The 20,397-nt window shown below is 50.1% G+C and overlaps 1 protein-coding gene across 12 annotated transcripts in view; it reads right to left on the reverse strand.

Moving 5' to 3' along the window:
* Positions 1-20,397, reverse strand: part of PLXNA2 (plexin A2) — a 257,933-nt gene that overhangs the window by 152,547 nt on the left and 84,989 nt on the right. For all 12 annotated transcript variants that reach the window (XM_065698048.1, XM_065698050.1, XM_065698047.1 and 9 more), the window contains 2 exons: positions 11,046-12,300; positions 9,428-9,610 (listed from right to left, as the gene is read on the reverse strand). In XM_065698048.1, coding sequence (XP_065554120.1) covers positions 9,428-9,610; positions 11,046-12,233 — 1,371 coding nt within the window. In that variant the 5' untranslated portion in view covers positions 12,234-12,300. The remainder of the gene's footprint in view (positions 1-9,427; positions 9,611-11,045; positions 12,301-20,397) is intronic.

Genomic DNA, 20,397 nt, shown 5'->3' on the forward strand with positions numbered 1-20,397 from the left:
GAGCCGTGTTCATTTGAAAGACCTTGTTTTCCCTCTGTGTCTCTTCCTCACCCTTTTTTCCGGGCTTTGAGCAGCTCAAGGGACCAGCTCTTGTTCTTGCCATCTAAGGGGGATCTCGAGATTGGCATCCTCTCCAAGCAGCAAATGCAAATCACGCTCCAAGTTAGTGGCGATGACCAAACTTAACAGGCCCCAATGCTTTTAATGAGCTGATGAGGGGGAGGAGGAGGCCGAGGGAAGACAAACAATTACCACCTACAGTCACAGCAGCTCTTTGTGCTGCCTGACTCGCAGGCTTTAGAGGATGCTCAGGCTGGTTCTCGTAAGGCCTGCAGGCAGGTTTATGAGATTAAAGCCCAGCACACAATAAATAATTTAGCAGCTTACCACAAAAAAAAAAACCCATGCTGTATAAAAGCCAGGCTGTATGATGTATACATTCATTTTAAATGCACATCACTTTCATCTACATGTATATCTTTGATGCAAAGACATGTAACCGAGCGAGAAGGAACAACCAGGAAAGGTGGCAGGGTCCCCAGCTGAGAAGCAGGCAGGGAAGGATAGGACAAATGGTGCTGAAGCCACTCACTAATTACCCCAGGCCTGCCCATGCTGCTGCCTGTGCTCTCCTGTTTGCATCCATGTCAAAGGAATATTAAACCCTCACTCAGCCAATTATCTCTCTGCCATCCTCTCCTGGTTCTGGTATTGACTGGTGGTGGGTGGTAGCACTTGCCTCAGCCCAGTGCTGGCCAGGAGCAACATGCAAAGCCCATGGAGCTGATGGCTTTTGGTCCTGCACTGGGCAGCTTCAGCCCCACCGGCCATCACCCCTTTTGGTGGGCTTGCATGGCATTTGCAGGGCAGCAGCACCTCGAGGCTGGCAGCAAACCCTGGAGCATGGCACTGGGAAAAGGTTGTCATTTTATAGACAGGGAATGAATGCACAGGGAAACCTGCCCAGGAGGGAGAATTGCCTGACAGATGGGAATCATCGCCACATCACCTCGGTTCCAGGCCAGACCTCTGTGACCAGAATGCAGATCCCTTTCAGCATCCTCAGGGCTCACCCAGCCCCAGGTGGAATGTGGCCATGTACAGGGGTATAAATCACAATGTGCAAATTCAAGTTACAGAGCAGAAAATTGAAAGCTTGAGTAACACAATGTCAGCTCAACAGAACTAGTGGCTAACATGAGAAGAACAACAGAAGCTTGCAGTACCAACACACTGATGCGGTTCCTTCCTTCCCCAATTAGCATCATCTGAGATTTCTTTGAGACAGATCTAATGAATGACCATAATCTTCCAAGCTGTAGTTAAGGTGACAGTGGGGGAAAAAACCTCCAAAACCACAACCTAATCACATGGAAAGACTGAATCCATCAGACCCTCGGACAGCGTGTGTGCAGGCCAGGAGTTGCTACTATTGCCGGCAATAAGCAGCAGTCACATTCAGACTTACTGTTTGGTTGTTGTTTTTATCCAAGCCGCAGCCAGAAAAGCCTAGGGCCCTATCACAGACACCAGAACATCTCCAGTGCAAAATCCATCCGGGTGCTGAGCTCTGACGCTGGGCAGGAGTTTATCTCCCTCCTTTATTGCTCAGGCTGGGCTGACTGCAAAGAGCTCCCTGAAGGCATGAGAAACGTGGGCATCTGCCTGTCCATGCATCTCGGCAGTAATGGAAAGAGGGTAATAAAAAGCAGGGGGAGGTGGGAAGACCATGTATCATAACAGGCATAATGGACTAATGCTAATATAGAGACTGGCCGCATCCAATCCACGCCTGTCTGGCACATCCATAAATATCAGGCAGACGTTCAAGAGATGGATTTGCCTTCACAAACCAGGCAGTATTTTACAGCCCTGCTAACACTGTCATTGCCCTGGCCAGCAGCAAAAAGCAACCGTAACAACAATGGGTAGTAAACTCGATTGTGGGATTGAGCGAATATTAAAGGCAGCATCAGTCAGATGCGTAAGGGAAAGCCTACCAGCAAGTCCGATCACAAACCACTGCTCGCGAATGGCATTTCACCCCCTAATTGTCCCCAAATCCCAACCTCTTGCAGCTCAGGGGCTGTGCCAGCACGTGGGACTCTTCCTGCAGATTCCCCCATCTCTCCCAGCACATTTATGTTTTCCACATTTTGTTTTTCTTTTGCCTCAAGGAGGCATTTATAGAAGCAACATAGCATGGTCTTCTCACAGTATTTCTTGCCACCCGGGGATTTAAGATCTTACAAATGGACCAAAACCCCTGTTAGTTTGACCTCTGAGGATTTTAAAAGCCTTCAGAAAAATATATATATAGTAAAGAAAGCATGAACTTTTTGACATGAATAGAAAGGCAGGAGTCTAACACTGCCCTACCCCCAAACCCCAACAACATCCAGAACACAGCAACTTCTTCACATTTAAACTCGGAGGGAAGCAGGGGACAGTCAGAAAGACCAACACGAACTCACAAAACAGTTTGGTATTTCCTGGCCTTTTTCACTGAGATTACTTCAAGAAGAAATGCATTCCTGAACCAGCCTGAAATGTTGCTCTGCTTCTAGCGTGAAACGGAGGAGGAATAACTTCTGCCTCACTTCATGCTCATAAAGGAGATAAAAACCTCTTCACACACAAGGTGTGGGGCTTAATTATCTTCTAAATATATTAAAGAAAAAAAACCTTATATGTACAAGAGGGGAAAACAGCCTTTTTAGGAGCTATTTCCCAAGAGCTACTTTGGTAATTAGCTCCAAAGTACATGGACTGGTGCACCCCAAAACTCCCTTTACCCTCACGAGTGCAGCTCGCAGCTTTATTCCTGCCTGTCTGAAAACCCGAGAGCACCGGGAAAGGTGAGACATGAAATGCGTTTCCTATTTAAGGCTGCGTGCACCTAAAGGGAGGCATTAAGAGAAACTTCATGTCAAACCTCCCAAGACTTTGTCAGTGCTAAGAGTGATGCAGGAGCAGGAAACAGATGCCCCAGGGAAAGCCCAGCAGCACATGAAGCCGCAGGGACTGTAGGGATAGGACAAGGGGTCATGGTTTTAAAGTAAAAGAGGTTAGATTTAGATAACATATTAGGAAGCAAATCTTCTCTGTGAGGGTGGTGAGGCGCTGGCACAGGGTGCCCAAAAAGGTGGTGGGCATCTCATGCCTGGAAACACTCAAAGTCCGGTTGGATGGAGCTTTGAGCAACCTGATGTAGTTGAAGATGTCCCTGCGCATTGCAGGGGTTGGACTAGATGTCCTTCAAAGGTCCCCCCTTCCAACCCAAACTGTTCTCTGATCTCTGGAGCTGGCTGGTTTCCATGCCTAAGGCTGTCCAGCCACTTGCAGCCTTTGATGGCTCCACTTGAGGTAGAAATGGGCAAAACAGAACAGTTGCACTCAAACATTTCAAGCTGTTTTTTCAAGGTGCCTGAACCTGGGCAGGAACCAGAGTCGCTGCCATCTCACAAGCCAAGAAAGAGATGAAAGCAGACTCTGAGCCCACCTGCCTTGATTCCCATCCACAGCCTTTCCTGAGCAGCTGCCCCTCAGCTCTCCAGCAGCTATAACCATACATGCCAACTCTTCTTTTTGTCTTATTTCACTTGCTCTGCCAGGCAATAGATAACAGAACTAGAGAAGTAAGGGTGGGAGAAGAGGAGGCCAATTTTCCCTGCCTTTAAAAGGTGGCAGGGACATTCCTGAACTGCTTGAAACCAGAGTCTAGAGGAACTTGGCAGCTCCCTTGGCTTCAATCACTTTTCATATTCCCTTTCAAATTCCAATTAATAAGATTCCAACAAATGTCAGGAACAATTGGACATTTTAGGGACACGTTTCTGGGGTCACAGTTTGACAGCACCTCTTTACACAGATAGAAGCAAAGAAGAATTACTGTCTGAGGCTGGAAAACCCTTGTTGAGGGAGAAAACCCCAGCTTTTCAACCACACCAGAGTAAATCACCAGCAGCAGAGTACCAAATAAATACCTCTTTATTTCACATCCTAGGGCAAGAAACAGACTTGTTTCTCAGACCTTTCAATTAAACAGCCTCTTCAGTCAAAGGAGACTCATCTGCCATCTCACACCTCTGCTGGGACACAGAGGTCCGTGCTCCGAGGGGTGATGGATTGATCATCAAACCAGCAAAGCACCTGACCTTACAACCTATAGCTAAAACTAGGCACCTCCTTTGCAGCGTGTCTGCAAATGGTTCATTTTCATCTGTTCAAGAACTGCCTTTTTGGCTTCTCTACACACTGATGCAACTGATTTTCTCCTAAAGTGCTACGGAATGTGCGTGGGGGTGATAATTAAGGATAAATTAAAAGGGTGAGATAACCATCCCCAGAATGAAGTCAGATAAGGACAGGTTCAGACACAGATTTCATTGTGAAAGACCTATTTTATTCCCACTAATGGAAGAAATTAAATCAGCCAAGCTGAATAAAAACTACCACATACCAAGATGGAACAACACGCTTCAAGTTCGCCTTTCCCCTGAGTGCGTCATCCCATCAGTTATCACCGTCCCTGGAAAAAGCAGCGGTTGCGTTCACTGAAAGCAAGGTCAGACATTACACACCACCCACTCCAGAACTCAACAGGTAAACATGCCTTTCCAATCATGAAAAGCAGTTACAGCACTTCATGTTCTTCTGCAGCACTTCATGTTCTTCTGCAGCACTTCTCCTCCAACACAGACCCCAAGGAGCTCTCCATGGGTGACCTTGCATGCCAGAATTGATTCAAACCACATACAGAGCAGCTGCCTTTGGGACAGGGTGTTACAGAAGTTCAGAACAATGCCTGACACCCATTTATTTAGGAGGATCCAGTGCGAATTGAGATGCACACACTATCCTTCACCTCAGGGCATCTGAAATAACCAAACCTGGGTTCCTGCCTGTAGCACCAAAGTTTACACTGAAGACAGACAGTGCAGAGCATCTTCCTTTGGAGGAGCAACCCCTGGGTGCAGAGACCACCAACCACTGGAGCAGCTTTCCCCAAGCCCGTGTCCAACCTGGCCTTGAGCACTGCCAGGGATGGGGCAGCCACAGCTGCTCTGGGCACCCTGTGCCAGCGCCTCAGCACCCTCACAGGGAAGAGCTTCTGCCTAAGAGCTCATCTCAGTCTCCCCTTGGGCAGGTTCAAGCCATTCCCCTTGGCCTGTCCCTACAGGCCCTTGTCCCAAGCCCCTCTCCAGACCTTACTGCCACTGGAACAAGTCAGCTCTGGGGAAAAGCCAGGAACAACGTCACCATTACTGATTATCCCTGGGAGACATCCGGGAGCATACCCAGCTCATGTGAACACAAGCACAGGATAGCAAGGCCACAGGCTCCCACTGCAGGAACTGCATTTTTCCTACAGCAGCCATGAACAGTACGGTGGTAGAATAATACATAGACGATGCACTGTCAGACATAGAAGAGACATTTATTTATTCTTGATCACAAACAACGTCCTCCATTGACAAGCTGAATGAAGGGCACTTCACTGATTTATTAGATCTAATAAGAAGCAGACCTCTTGGGATGAAATACAAGATTGATTTTTAGTGGTGAGCCATGCTGCTATCCCAGCCAATGTGCTCAGCCTGATGAGATGAAACCAGGCATGCACAGGGACAGAGAGACTTGAAACAGCACTGGCTTGGGGAAATAAATGGGAAGATTTGCACAAGGAAGGGAAGGTGAAATGGAAACAAGGCTTGCAACAGCAGCCCTTCCAACTGAGGGTTACTCTTTTCTTCCTGCAATCTGTCTCTCTCCCACTTAAGTCTATATATCTTAAGAGCAGCAAAAGTTCAAGGGCAACTCCAATATGGATCTTGGGAAACCTCCAAGTCAGCCCCTGCCCATGCATCTGCCTTTCAGAGAAGCTCCTCTAAGTATAGCAAGTATAATTTTCACATCAGTCTCAGCATCTACCAGGCAAACCACATTAGCTGAGTTCCGTGGATGCCGTTTTCCATCAGGAAAAAAGACAACTAGCACAGCAGTACTTAGCTTGAGGCCCTATTAATAGCAGTCCTAATTATATGGCTGCAAATTTAATTCATAGCAATGATTAGTGTCAAAATCAAAGGCATCACACATCAATATTGCTGGAATTGTATGAAGCCCATAAACAGAACAAGCAAGCCGACACATCCCCCCCCCCCAGCAGTTAGTTGCTGTTAACTGTTGCATAAATGTCTCTTCTAATTTCGCTCTATGAAAATTGGTTTATTGCAGGAATCCACAGTTCGGAATGATTACAACTCTAACGTGATCCCCTTTTCCCTTTCTCCCCCAGCCATGAAGCTGAGGTGCTCTGGAAGGAGAGCTGGACCAAACACTCAGGTTCCCCATAGGAAAGATGCCAAGTTCATTGTCAGCTATCTGCTCTTATTGACCTGGCAGCAGCTCTAGATCAACACCCCTCCGGCACACTGAACTCACTGCCAGGCTGCATGGACTCCATGGATGCCCTGCCTGGGCTGCCCACATCACCCGGGCCCTGTGGGGCTCTCAAGTGGTGAGCTCAGCATGGGAAAGCTGCCAGCCGTGCCACAGGGCTCTACACTGCTCCCAAGCAAACAGAGAACTTATTCCTTTACCCGTGAGCCAGAGCTGGCAGCTGGAAGGAGCAGAAAGGGACTTCAAATGCACACAGGAAACAGAGGAACCCCAGACTGGTTTCGGTTGGAAAGGACCGTAAAGCTCATTGAGCCCCAACCCCTGCCACGGGCAGGGACCCCTTCCACTGGAGCAGCTTGCTCCAAGCCCCTGTGCCCAACCTGGCCTTGAACACTGCCAGGGATGGGGCAGCCACAAAAGGAAGGGGTAGAGCTAAACAACTCTGTACGGAAAGGGATGTCTGGGCAGGCAGAGGACGGGGGACATTCAACACTCAGCTGCTTGAGAGGCTGAAGAAGCAGCAGCCGCTCTCCCAGCGAGCGTGCAGGAGGCAGTCAGGTGAAGATCTAATGGGAAAGAGGACATCAGTGAGGTAACAGAGCTTTAGTAATGAATTCTCACTGGGGAAGCACAAATTTGAAAGGTTTCAGAGCTGGCTCCTTGACTCCTTTCCTCCAGCTACGCAAAAGCATCTTCTTTAAAACCCCAGCCTGAGCCACCAGCTTGTTTCCAAAGTAAATCAACAGCTGTGGGAGAGGGAATAGGTGTGAGGGTGCTTTCAGACATTAATTGTGCAGGTAGACAAGCAAGGTGGTGAGCTGCAGGAGATAAGGAACCTATCTGTAAATCTCTGGCACTTAGAGGTACCTACATTTTTACCATCCTCCCTTCACATATGGGGAAAAAGAGAGATGGAAACATTTACAGTCCTGAGTACTCCTGACTTCAAGACATGTCTGGTCTTGGAACATGCACAAGAACTGGAGAAAACCTGCTAACTTCCCACTGGGTCTGCAGAGAGAGTCCCAAGTGCTCCATAGTTCAATGCAAAGCTGCTTCCTGTGGTCTCTCTTAGGCCACGTAAAAGATAATCCCATGTGTCAGATAAGGAAAGATTTAATAAAGGCAAGGACAGGACCACGAGATTACAGAACATCATCATCCTCAGTCCCATGCACTGGAGGATGGCACTTCAGCCAACAATAACGCAAGGCATGGGCCTTATCGGCTGCAGACAACTGATTTTTGCAGACACCATGAAAGGCTGCCTGTAGTGAACTCCTGGAATGAATCTGCTGAGAGACGAACCAGTTTTCTTAGTGCCTGGTTACCACTGTCTCAAATAGGTAAAGGATCCCAGCAGCCCTAACTCTGGACAGTGAGGTGGATGGGCACAAACAGATTAACTTTGCATCAAAAAGGTAGGTGCTTCATGCAGAAGAGCACAAGGAATTAAACCTTTCTGCTGTAACCCTACATAATTCATGGCACAAGACAGTAAATAGCTGGTGTGAGGCACAGGCTGTTTGCTTTAACTGCCTCTAAATGAGGTACCTACACAATGCCCCCCAAAATGCTGCAAACACAAGCACTTGTCTGCAAGTCTGGCTTGAAGCTGGCTTGAATATGCATTTGCAATATGCTAAGGATGCCTCTTCCATCCATTTAGCTAGAAGCATCCCAGTGCTCCCATGTGTGACAGCAGGGGACACAAGCAGGGAGGAGAGAGGGGCTCTGCTTTACAAGCCCACTCTCCCCCATGTTCAAAATTGTCCCACTGACACTCGAGAGGCACCAGGGAGGCACCTCATTTACTACTGCTCAGCACTTGTAAAGTGCTGGATGAATATTAATGAACTGATGTAATTAAAATGATGCAGACATTCAAGTGTAGTATCTGCCTGTCCTTGTATCTTCCTGGATAGATGAGGAAGAAATTCCCTGCTGCTTAAGGACACAAAAAATTAACAGCCTGCTGTGGATTACATTTGTTAACTCTTTCCCTGGTACAAAGCAGCAGGGTCTGCATTTAGCAGGTTCACTTAATGGTGTCATTTCTATTTCAGGGTAATGTGAAGGACCTCAGCTTTCCAGAGCAACACCTCTAAGGCTGGTTTTGCTGGAGCTGACTTCTGCATCCACTGCTGAGATGCAGCTCCCACAGACAGCCTTACACACCTCTGCTTGCACTCCCCAACACTATTCCACCCTCATTTAAAACATGGAACTCCTGATGGAGGACTGGTGAGGAGCACACAGGAGATGCATGACTGAGCCTGACCAGCCTTTGCGCTGTACACACTGCAGAGCTGTTTGGAGGACTCCAAGAGGAGGCAATCCCAGCTGGATTTCAGAATCCTAAAACTCACCAGTTCCCCCCCATCCCCTGTGCTGGGGGAGGAAACCAGCAGGAGCATCTCTTTGCCCTGGGCAACTAACCCCGGCTTTGTGATGCAGAGGGTGAGGAATGTTATCTTCCAAGACTGATCAATCATCCAACTGTCAAAGGAAGAGTAGGAGGTAAGAGGCAGAGAGAAGCAGTAGGACTTTGCCCTGAGGCTTGGTTTCCAAAAGCAGCCAAGTTAACTCATTCCTATCTCTCCATGGCCAAACATCCTGTCACCACCAGGGTCTTCTACACAAGGATTGCTGGGGAACAGCTCGGAACTACTGTAAGATTGCCATCAGTGTGTCAAAAAGAAGGAAAGATCTGAGACCTTGGACACAGCTTGCCGAGCTTCACTCAGAAATTACAAACCAGCTCCTCACTTTAATCAGACTGGCCCATTATTGCCCTGATCATTTCTGCAATAGCCCCACAGACACACACCACAGTTCACTGAGCTTCGCTTCACCAATGCAAGGCTCTCTGTGACCCAAACCCTGTGATTTTTGCTCCTGACTGCCTCCCAGTTTCACACTGGGAAACATCTGTAGGCCACAGCAGCAATTACACACATCAGTCTCCTAAGAAAGATGAAAACTGGCCCCTGGCCCTCCAAAGTCATGGAAATAAGCTTACCTTCTTCAGCTTGCCAGTCTTAGTCCCCACGAACACCACGCTGTAGCCATTGTAGACATAGGAAGCAACAGAAGTCATCCGGTCCCGGCTGGAAGTGAAGAGCGTGACTCCATCCACGGGTGTGGAGCCTCCCAGGGGCTGGTTGATGTCGAGCCCGCAGAAGTTGTCATCGATGGGGACTGGCTGGAGAGACAAGGTTTGGGATGGCCGTGAGTGAAACGCAGAGCACAGGGCAGCCCCACACATGCAGAGGGGAGTCAGTGGTACTGACAGCAGGGTGGGAGCCACCAACATGCCACCCCCTGCCCAGGGACCCTGCCAGCTTCAGCTACCTTCCCCAATGGCCAAGGCCAAGGCGCTCTGGAGCTGCTCCAAAATGCATCTGGACAGGGCTGTGGAGGAGCCCCGAGTCCCACAGACACTTCCACTCTCTCTGGCACAAAAGGCTCAGCTCCAGGACAGAGATAAACCTTCCCCATGGGACCATGGGGCTGTGGGGAGTGCCAACCTGCCTGCCCTGGAAAGGTAGAGAACCATCCGGGGAACGGGCTCCAGCAACCACCCAAGTACTAAGTGGGAAGAGGCACTCCTGCTCCTTCCACCGCCCCGCTGTGCACTCTCCTACAAACCACCTCTCTGTGCCTCAGTTTCCCTTCTATGACACAGGGAATATGGATGCTGGCTTCTCCCTGGAACACCACTTGCTACACGTGAGGGAAAAGTCATTCTGCTGACAGCTAAGTATTATTAAGCCACATCAGCTGGGATTGCTCGAGTGAATTCCTCCATGGCACTGGCAGCAGGGTGGTGACATGGGTGGCCGCTTGCCATCACACTGACTGCAGCCCACCTATGTTCCACAGGGGACATTAACTGCCAAATGCTCAGGCACATCTAGTTGCAACTGACGGGATGACTCTCCCCCGTGCAAGTCAGCACTCAAGATAATCTTCACCTTCCTTCTTTCATTTCATTTAACCCATGTTTATCTCTTCTCAGCAGCCAAGCTTACTACGTTTGGCAAAAGAAGGCCCCAGGGATTCCCAAGTCATCCCAGGAACGATCTACAAGTGAATAAAGATTAAAGAAGTCAGCTGAATAGAAACAGAAAAGATGTCGCTGCCATTTGTATTTATCGTTAGGTTACTGATACCACCCTCCTGCTCAGGGACAGGCAAGAGCTTTCCTCTTGCTTCCAGAGCCCTGGGTTGGGAACAGCAAACACTTCCAGCAAGCTGCACACCTGTATTCATCTGCCTTAGTGCTACCCCTTCTTTTCGTTGTCATCAATAACTCTCCGATAAGAACATGGACTGTGTCTGTTCTATGTTAAGGGAAACTGAGGCATAGAATCACAGAATGGTCTGGGTTGGAAGGGACCTTAAAGCACATCCAGTTCCAAACCCCTCCTCCAGGCAGGGACCCTTTCACTAGACCAGGCTGCTCACAGGGAAGAGCTTCTTCCAAAGATCTCACCTCAACCTCCCCTCTGTCAGTTTAAAGCCACTTCCCCTTGTCCTGTCCCTACATGTGATCCTGTTCCGCAAGCTCATGTTCCATAGGGCCACTGACACCAGTTCTCAAAGGCTACCACAGCCAACAGCCAGAGCACCCTTACCGCTTTAGTGCACTGGACATCCTTCCCCAGCAGCCAGTTGAGCTCCAGGTTGCCTTCCCCTTGGTAGCAGGACTGGAGGCGGTCCTTGATCTGAGCGTTGATGGTGCGGATGGGGAAGACGCAGAGCGCAGAGTCGTCGGGCGGCTGGTGGTACTGCTTCTGGCCCTTGGAGAAAATAGCAAAGAGGACATCCTCCTGTGCCGTGATGTTGAGGGACCTGGCCAGCACATCCCCTGGCTTGGAGAGGTATGCCGCTTGCAGGAGGCGGTACTCCATGTCTCCCTTGGTGCAGCCAAAGGGCAGAGAGACATAGGAGTGGAACTTGGGGTCGTCTTTGCAGAGACGGACAATGCGAGATGTGTAAAAGAGGTCGCTGGCAGAGTTGATGGAGACACCCTCTGGGGTCTCGGGTTGGACAGTCAGAAAATAGACAAAGTTGCCACTGGCAAAACCATAGATGTAGAAGATGTCAAAGTGCGAAACAAGGGCCAAGGTATCTGAAGGGATTTTGATCAGGGATGAGACAAAGTCACTGTGGAGCTCATAATCCAACATTGCCGATGACTCCGGGTCCCGGGGAAGTTTGCGGCTGGAGAGGGTGGGGAAATAATCCTGCTTCCCATCCACTGCCGTGCCAATGAAGAGCTTCCCATCTTCACCCTCCGAGCGCACAATCACACCATACATGGTGCCTGTCTTGTTGACGCTGGAGAGGTAGTGCTCCTTCTTGTGTGAGGGTTCCACCAAGATGAAGAGGTCATCCAGGCGCAGCAGCTTGCAGACCCCCTGGTAGAGGCTGCCGCAAGCCAGCAGCCGGTTCTCAGAGTAGTCAATGATGAGCAGCTTGTTGACGTTGTTGGTGAGGGTGAGGATCTCGCTGCATGGCTGGACGATGAGGGGTGGGTAGCAGGATTTATTGTCCTCCTCAGGACCAGTTTTATGAGCTACTAAAATGGTCAGGTTACCGGAAAGCTTGTAAACCCTGTTGATAGCTCCAACGTAGACTGCTCCAGTGCCCTGGTGGACTGTTAGGTGGTTGAACGTCCAGTCCCGGTTCTCAGAGTGGAAAGTGCTGAACAAGGCATTGCTGGACACGTTTCGGGACAGAGATGCCAGGAAGAGACAGAACAAAGCCACCGACCAGCCATCAGAGTCCAGTACCCGAGGCCAGTTCTTCCTCTGATCCATCCTGGGAAAGGCAAACTTCGTGTTCCCTGCGTGTGTCCTGTGCCCCAGCAATGTCCCTCACATGGTTCTGAGGAAAGAAAAGAAACACAGACAGCAGAGGATTAGATCCAGTGTGCCCTGCAGATAAAAGTCAAAGGAGACTTTCTAATTACACAGTCCTTGAGATAAAGTGAGGATGTCTCTAAGCCCAACAAAAAATTAAGCAGGTCTCCTAAGTTACTGGTAAACAGCTCAGGCTTGATGCTTTGCCACTTGGTTCAGCCTCTGCCCATTAATTTGTTGTGTGGTTTAGCTGTTTATAATGTACTCTGCTCAGTCATGGGAGGGGATAATCAGCTTCAGCCCAAGACAAAGCCTGCAGCTCTCACACCCAACCATCAATCTGCAATCTTGGCTAAAAGGATGTCTCCTGCAGGGTATGTTGTTGGAAGCAGCGGAGGAAATAAGAGGTGTTTTCTACCTTTGCATCCTCTATGATTTAATTCAGAAACCTGATGAAGAAGTCTCACGCAGGCAAGTTCGCTGAGCACATACGCACCAAAGCTGCCAGCATCTCCCCTTCGCAGAGCCAGATGCAGCTCTGAAGGTGCTTTTCAGGCTTCATGAGGTACTTTGCTGATGAAAAGCAGCTCCCATTGGGGTGGAGGCATGTGGTTGGATCAGGAACCCAACACTGCCAACAGCATGGTGTGCAGGGAAAGCCTGGCTGCCCATCTGGGCGGCTTGGACACGTTTCCTGCTCTAACGAAACCTACACAAAGCAACTCCTTAGACATGGGGTCCAAAAGACCCAACATCACCCAAATTGTCCATACGCTGTTTGAGATAGCTCTGTGGGTAACAGGAGTATACTTGGAGTGATGTGCCCTCACCCATAAGGATAAGGCAATGTAAGACTCGAGGTGGAGACCTCTTGCCAAAATCTACATGGAAATAAGGCACAAAACACAGGCAGGTTTAGCTGTTGTATTTGTGGGTGCTCCCACAGCATCTAGACCTCATTCAGACCCCAGCGACAGCTGGAGCCCCACTGAGCCTGGGTCCCATCCTCCCGGCTCACACGGGTGCTCTCAGCCTGAGTCAGGAATCAATCACCAGGCTGGAATTTCCTTAGGAAGCGGGTGCGCGCCTCAGAGACGCTCCAGCTGAGTGAGACGTGTTCACATCAGAGCTTTCCACCTCAGGCTCCTACAAGGCAGCTGGAACTGAAGCCGGTCAAGCACTCTGCCAGGCAGCAAGGACCCAGCAGAGCTGCTCAGAGGAGCCAATGGAACAACACCTTGAGGCAGGCACCACATAAGGTCCCCAAGAGCATCCCTGCACTGGGGCTCTGCACCTCCCGTGTCATCACAGACAAGACGCTGAATTGCGTCTCGTCCTCGTTATCACCTCCAGACCTGACATGTCTTGAACCCTTAGCTTGACTTCAGCCTTGCACATCACCAAAGATGCATTTGAGTGTACGGACTCAAAAAATCATCACAAGTTCTCCTTTGTTTCAAACGACGCATTCCTTGCTCCAGCCTGGATCCAGGAACCATTTCAGCCTGCTGCAGGGAATGGTGCTCTCCACCACCTTACAGCACCACAGAGGCTGAGGATGAGCCACCATTTCACCTGCGTTCTCTGCATCAAAGCCCCATCACCTCCCACCACGGCCACACAAACCCCAAGTGCACACACCAGGGAGATATTTGCCCTCCCTGCTGATGCGCCTGGACTCTCCTCCCCTGCCCTGCGTGCAGATGCAGGAGGCTGCTCCCCAGCACAGCCCAGGCTCTGCTGTCCTCAGGGCAGCCCCTGCTTTAATTGACGGCGATCTCCGTTCTGGTATTTCAAACCGCAGTACTGCAAACCTGCACCGAGCTCATCAGCAAGTGTCACCCAACAGCCGCTCTTCAGGCTTGTTACCGCCGGGAAGCAGAGACGGGTGTTTCTGAGAGGTGACAAAGGAGCTCTGTCCCTGGGCTGCACGTCGCCGTGTCACTGACAAGACAGGAGAAAGAGAGCGGTAATGGGTTTCTCATTCTGCTCGTAGATACATTTCCCCAGCTGATTGCTTCTTATTGCCAGTCTCTTAATTTCTGCCTTGGGCTGAGGCAGTTTCTGCCAGCGAGGACAGAGACCCTGCTGCATTCTTCTTCTTGTTTGGATGGTTGTGGCCAAAAGCAGCTGCCTGTGCTGCAGACCCCAACGTGCCGGGGTGACCTCCCCAGCTCTTCCCATTGAATTCCCAAGTGAACACCCCAAGATTATTCTCTGAGTCCAGAATCTTCCTACAGAACACAAATCAAATGGTTCTTGAGGATGTGCTCAGAGGAAGGCTCACCCACACGAGGGCTGCTGGTGACCCATGGTGGGCACCACCAACCCGATCACAGACAGCAGCTTTCATCTTGGGTAACACGGCAAGGCAGCACGAGCCACACGTCTCACTGGCAGGGAGATGTACCACATCTTGTACCACACAGGGAACCCTGCACCATGGGAGAGCTCAAGAGGGGCCCAGGAAGCTGGCACTAGAGCTGCTGATACAGGAGTCCTATGGAACATCTGAATTGGTCTCACCTTCAGATCAACGCACAAGGTCATGGCAGAGCACCTCCACATCAACACATAAGAAACCTCAAGCGCCGTTGTTCCCAAAGCTCAGACATGAAACCCAACTGCCCTGGCCTTGGGGAGGGCATGGAGGTGATGCCTGCAGCAGCACAGGGTACAGAGAAGACAGGCTCTGCCATGGGCAGCACAAACAGGCTCTCCTCCAAGGCCAAAGCATCCCTCATAACAGCAGTCCCAAAAGAGAGCATCCCACCGTTTCTCGTTCCTTAAGAAGAGATGGTTCTGGGGCAGAGGGCTCCGATTCCAGAGAAGCCCAGAAAGCGAAAGCGATTCCGCAGGGAACAGGGAGGCTCTGCTGTACAGCTCCACACACACCAGTTTTCCTGCTCGGCAGCTTTCCAATATTTAAAATGTTGTTCCATTACAAAGTGAGAAAAGAACAGGGCAAGCTAGAAATTAATACATTTAAATAATTAAAGGTGATATACATATGGGCCAACAGAAGCTCTTCATGTAGGCCACAGCAGTTTTATATCCCTCCCAGCAACATTTTCATTCAGGAACAGTATAAAAGCCGGAGCCAGGCTGGGGCTGCTGTGCAGCAGAGCTGTCAGCGAAGCCCCGCTCCTATGCAGTGCCTCACAGAGAAGGTTTTGCAGAGTGTTTGTGAACTGTCACTGCCAAAGGCAAGAGAGATCATCCAGGAAGAGGAATCTGCACTTTCAAACATCATCTGAAGACGACAGAGCATGGCCATGAGCTGACATCCTACATGAACAAGCCAGGGGGAAATGATCCATCCCTGGCTCCATGTCACCCGCTGCAGGAGCTGCTCCTACCAGGTCCCCGCTAGCCCAGAGCTGGGGCAATATGTGGGTGAAGAATGCGGATTAAGCAGCACGAGCAGCAGGTTGAGGGCTTGAACCTGCCCGAGGGGAGACTGAGCTGAGCTCTTAGGCAGAAGCTCTTCCCTGTGAGGGTGCTGAGGCGCTGGCCCAGGGTGCCCAGAGAAGCTGTGGCTGCCCCATCCCTGGCAGTGCTCAAGGCCAGGTTGGACACAGGGGCTTGGAGCAAGCTGCTCCAGTGGAAGGGGTCCCTGCCCGGGGCAGGGGTTGGAACTTAGATGAGCTTTAAGCTCCCTTCCAACCCAAACCATTTGATTCATTCTATGACAGACATCAACCATCAGCATAAACCCACTGTGTGCCCTGCAGAGGAGTTTGGGGATAGCTGGGTGCAGCTGGGGAGTTAAACACTAGGCAATTTTAACTCTGATCCTTAATACTATTTGACCATTAATTTTTCCTCTTTTTTTTTTTTTTTTGGAAGCCAGTTTAAAATATGGCCTTCAAAGCAATCTAAAGCTATTAGTAACGCAAGGTGAAAGAGAGAGTAAATTCAGGGACACAATATAAACCCAAGCAGCTGAAAGGCCTCAATTAAACTGAAAGGAGTTATCTGGTATTTAAATAATTATTAGATTGAAGGAATAATCACAGGTCTGAGCTGATTTTTTTCCCCCACTGTCATCCTAATGGAGGCTATAATATTATTATTCAAATGCCCATGATTCTCATTGAGGGGGGATGAAAAAAAGGCTCATTTAATCTCCATGCGACAGGGCTTCAGGAGGCCCGATTAGTCATTTCTCTTATTTCAGCTGTCACTCACAACCAGGCACCATGGTTTGTCATTAATGGCATTTTATGCACATACACACACACACAAATGAAGGAAAATTAAAGCAAAACCAAAAAGAGACTCTCCTGTGGAAGACGATGGTTCAAAGGGACAATTATTGCCACCCATGTGGCAGTTGCATTTGCTTCTTGCCCTGGGGTCCTTTCTTTTGGGGTACAGTTGGTCTCGTGAGCAGTGATTTATACACAGCCTCACATCCCTCATCCATCACCTCTGCCCTCCTGGGACACTCCATCCCATTTGGAAGTGGCACTTCCTGCAGCCCCAGCACCTCCGAGACGCAGCAAATGCATCTGCACTGACCCGAGCATCTTCACTTCTGCCCTCCCAGCACCCCAGTGCCACGTGCTTTTCCTGCGATGTCCCTGCGTTGTTCCCAGCTCAGAGGCCACCAGAGTCACCAACCATGAGATACGGTGAGGGCAGAGAAGACAATAATATCCACTGGGCTTCTTTTGTCCTAAGGCCACATGGGTTTGGGGATCTGCCTCACAGAATGAAGCCTCCTGAGCAACAACTGAGCTTGCAGGGAGTGGGACAACGGGCCCATGACTGCTGCTTAATCTGGAGAGAGATTCTGTCCCTGGCTCCGCAGGGCTGTGCTGGCAGCCGCGGGCAGGAACCCGCTTCCCCAGAGCTGTTTATTCACAGGGATGGTATTTCACAACCTCGTCAGCTTTCTGAGAAAGAGTTAAGAGGGCAAAATACAGCATTGTGATTATTACTTCCTCCAGGCCTGGGACAAGGAAGAGGAGGGGAAGAACAAAACCCAGCCATGAAAAGGCATTTCCCTGATAACAAACACGATTGCCTGAATTATGCACAAAATTTGCCCAGACTTCAGATACTGGTTACACAATGCATACTGGATAAGCCACCTCTCCTCCCTCTCGAGCACACACATCCCAACAGGTCCGGGGTAAAGAGAAACAGGAAATCCCTGCTGCAAGCCCCATCTTTGCAACTGCGTTTTGGAGAGCACGGTGCAGCGCTCTGACCTGACCTTGCTCCTGGCTTTGCCCCAGACGAACCTGGTTGATTCTGTGATTCTATGACAGTGGTGACGAGCAGGCATAGCCACAGCTACCTGCAACTGCCAAGGATGCTGAAACAGAGCAAGGAGGCATTTCTTTAACACTGACGAAGTCATCACTGGCTCCTCTGGCAAACCTAAAGCAGGACCGCAGCCGTGGCTCACATCCAGCTGTGTACTGCAGCTGGAGACATTGAACCCACCAACCCCAAAAGAAAGAGTTCCTAATGAACCCAGGACACCTAGGTGGCAGAAATTAGACCCCTTTTTCTTCCCCTGTGCTGCTACTTGACACCTGCAATCTGAGAAACCACAGCTGGCAGCTATTGAGCTTCAAGTACACTGCTGCCAAATAGCTTATAAATTACCTTGCACTGAGAGAGGTGCTGGGAAAAGAGGACTTTATTCACCGTGCAGTCCCCGAGGACGGGCCCAAGGCTGGGGACAGTGCCATGACCGCAGTACGGAGCAGAGCAGACCCCGATTTTCCTGGATGAAGTATGACACCAAGGGAAAACGTAACACTGCTTAAGTGTAATAGGTGGCTTGGTCAAGTCAGGAGAAGTCTCACTTTCAGGCAAACCTCTGCAGACAGGTCACTGGCTTTGGATAACGTTCAGTCACAGAAGTTTACGGGCAGGAAGCTGCGATTCTCTAATCCAGTCCCTTGCTGGAAGGACCAGCTATAATCTTCATTCAATAGGTTTCTCCTCTAAACTATCTTTAAGGACCCCTAGGACCAGAGTGCACAACCCCTCCAGGCAATCTAGGTCAGCATGTCCCTTCAGAAGTGCTTTTTACTGATTTCTTACCCAAGTCCTGATGGACTGAGGTTTATCCGCCCCTCTTCCCTGGTGCACCTGAGCATCCTTTGATTATTCATGAACTTGATTCCCAACAAAACACAATTTAATGGATGGTGACCTCAGGCGCAAGCAGATTAAACGATTAAGTGATTTGCCCAAGGCTGGTCAAAAGGTCCCCGTGGCAAAGGCAGGAGTTTTATCTCCCCAGCCTCAGCCCAGCCTCTCCCTGGGTGACATCCATCTGCGCTTTATTACAAGAGAATATTACAGTGCAGCACGAGGGAGGATCACAGCACGGCCACCGAACTGGAGGAGTGAAATAAGCAGCAGCTCCTTCTGGCCTCACTCCAAGTGCACCACAGGCAAGTGAAGAACCCCAGCTTCAAATTAAATGGGTCCCCAGCCACTCCATTAAGCAGAAATCCTGAAACAGAAATCCTTTGGCTGTGCCAGGCCTGTGCAGCGAGGGGCGTTCGTTATCCCCGCCGCTCCCTACGGCAGCCAGATGTATTTACACAGTAGCCACAGTGCTGTTACCCAAGTAAACCAGGAAATTGTACGTTTGTTAAAATGAGGTTCTGAGACGCTGAATCCCCGACTGTGCAGCTATAGATTTCACTCAGCCCGCAGCGCTGGGATGCTGAAGAGCAGGCCACTGCCTGTGTTTACCGGTTACGATGCTCTGTGCTGCTCCAGAGTGGGATTATGAGCCTCAACCACCACGTCAAGCCTACAGAACTGCAGGGCATCGTGCTGTCCATCACTGCACCTTTCCCATCACACTGTGAGGGTAGGGGTGGTAACAGCATCAAACCAGGGCAGGAGCCATCAGGATGAAAAGCAAAGGAACACACAAAGGGAGAGGTTCATCCCTGCTGTGTGACCACCACCGCTGGCTCACTGCTTCTCTCCAGATTTCAGCTGCCAGGGATGATGCTGGCATTCCCATTGCAGAAGTGGAAGAAATTACCATCCACCACAGTGCCACTGCAGGATTGCAAGGACTCAGAAAGGCAGAACACAACTGCAAAAGCCCTTAAATTAGCAACAAAACTGAAGCAGACAGGTTGATGTAGGAGAGAGCCACACAGCACTGAAGAACCCTTCAGGGACCATTAACCAGCCCTCGTCAGGCCTGTCTTAGTGGAAGCATGTGCTATGAACTGCAACCAACACCAGCATTATCGGCCACACGAAAGAAGTGCCTTTACCTCTCGAAGCCTCTTTACACAGGGTCGCCTGCCCTTTTAAGTGCATCACTGGGGTGTTTGATGCAGTTTTTGAACGTGTTTCCAAGTGCCTGAGCCCTGGGAAATGTAAAGCATCTCCATTCCTCGCGCAGTCCGCTCCACCGAGCGTGACAAGCAGCGACCACTGCAGAGCTCACAGCCACACAGTGACTGCTTGCTGCAGGATCCCAGTGAGTCCCGTGCATACCTGCCCAAAGGGCTCCCAGTGCCAGCAGGTCCAGCCAAGGGCCTGGAGACATCCCCACCACCAGCTGAACATCATCTCCTCTCCTACAGCGTTCAGACATCAGTGTCTACTCAAGAAAGTGACTTCTCTTCCCACTCGTCTGCTCCATGCTCCTCTGCCCTGCTTTTCAATTTCAGAGCTCTGGCAGATCACTGATTAATTCAAGCCTGTTTAATAACCCTTCTGTTTAGATGAAACAAGCTGTCTTGTTTTCTTTATTTCGAACACTAACTCTCATTTCGCTGCTAAGGATCTTCCTGTCATTTACAAACTCCTCTTTCCAGCCAAGCTCATCATCGACTGGAGAAAGCATCTGCTTACGTCCACATCTGACATCAACCAGAAGTTACAGCATGAGGCTAAGGAGGGACTGGACACCTTGATGGGTGAGAGGTCCCAGAAGCCTGAGCTTGTCTTGCAGAACCATGAGCTACACAAATCCCTGTGTAGCACAGACCAGAGGACAAACACCAGGGCCAGCTCCAGACAACATGGGTGAGAGGCAACTGCAGCTCTGGGACCCCCAGGCCAGGAAAGACATGGACCTGCTTGAGTGATTCCAGAGGAGGCCATGAAGATGGCCTGA

The sequence above is a fragment of the Lathamus discolor genome, chromosome 19 (genome assembly GCF_037157495.1).
Source record: "Lathamus discolor isolate bLatDis1 chromosome 19, bLatDis1.hap1, whole genome shotgun sequence".
Classification (NCBI taxonomy): Eukaryota; Metazoa; Chordata; class Aves; order Psittaciformes; family Psittacidae; genus Lathamus; species Lathamus discolor.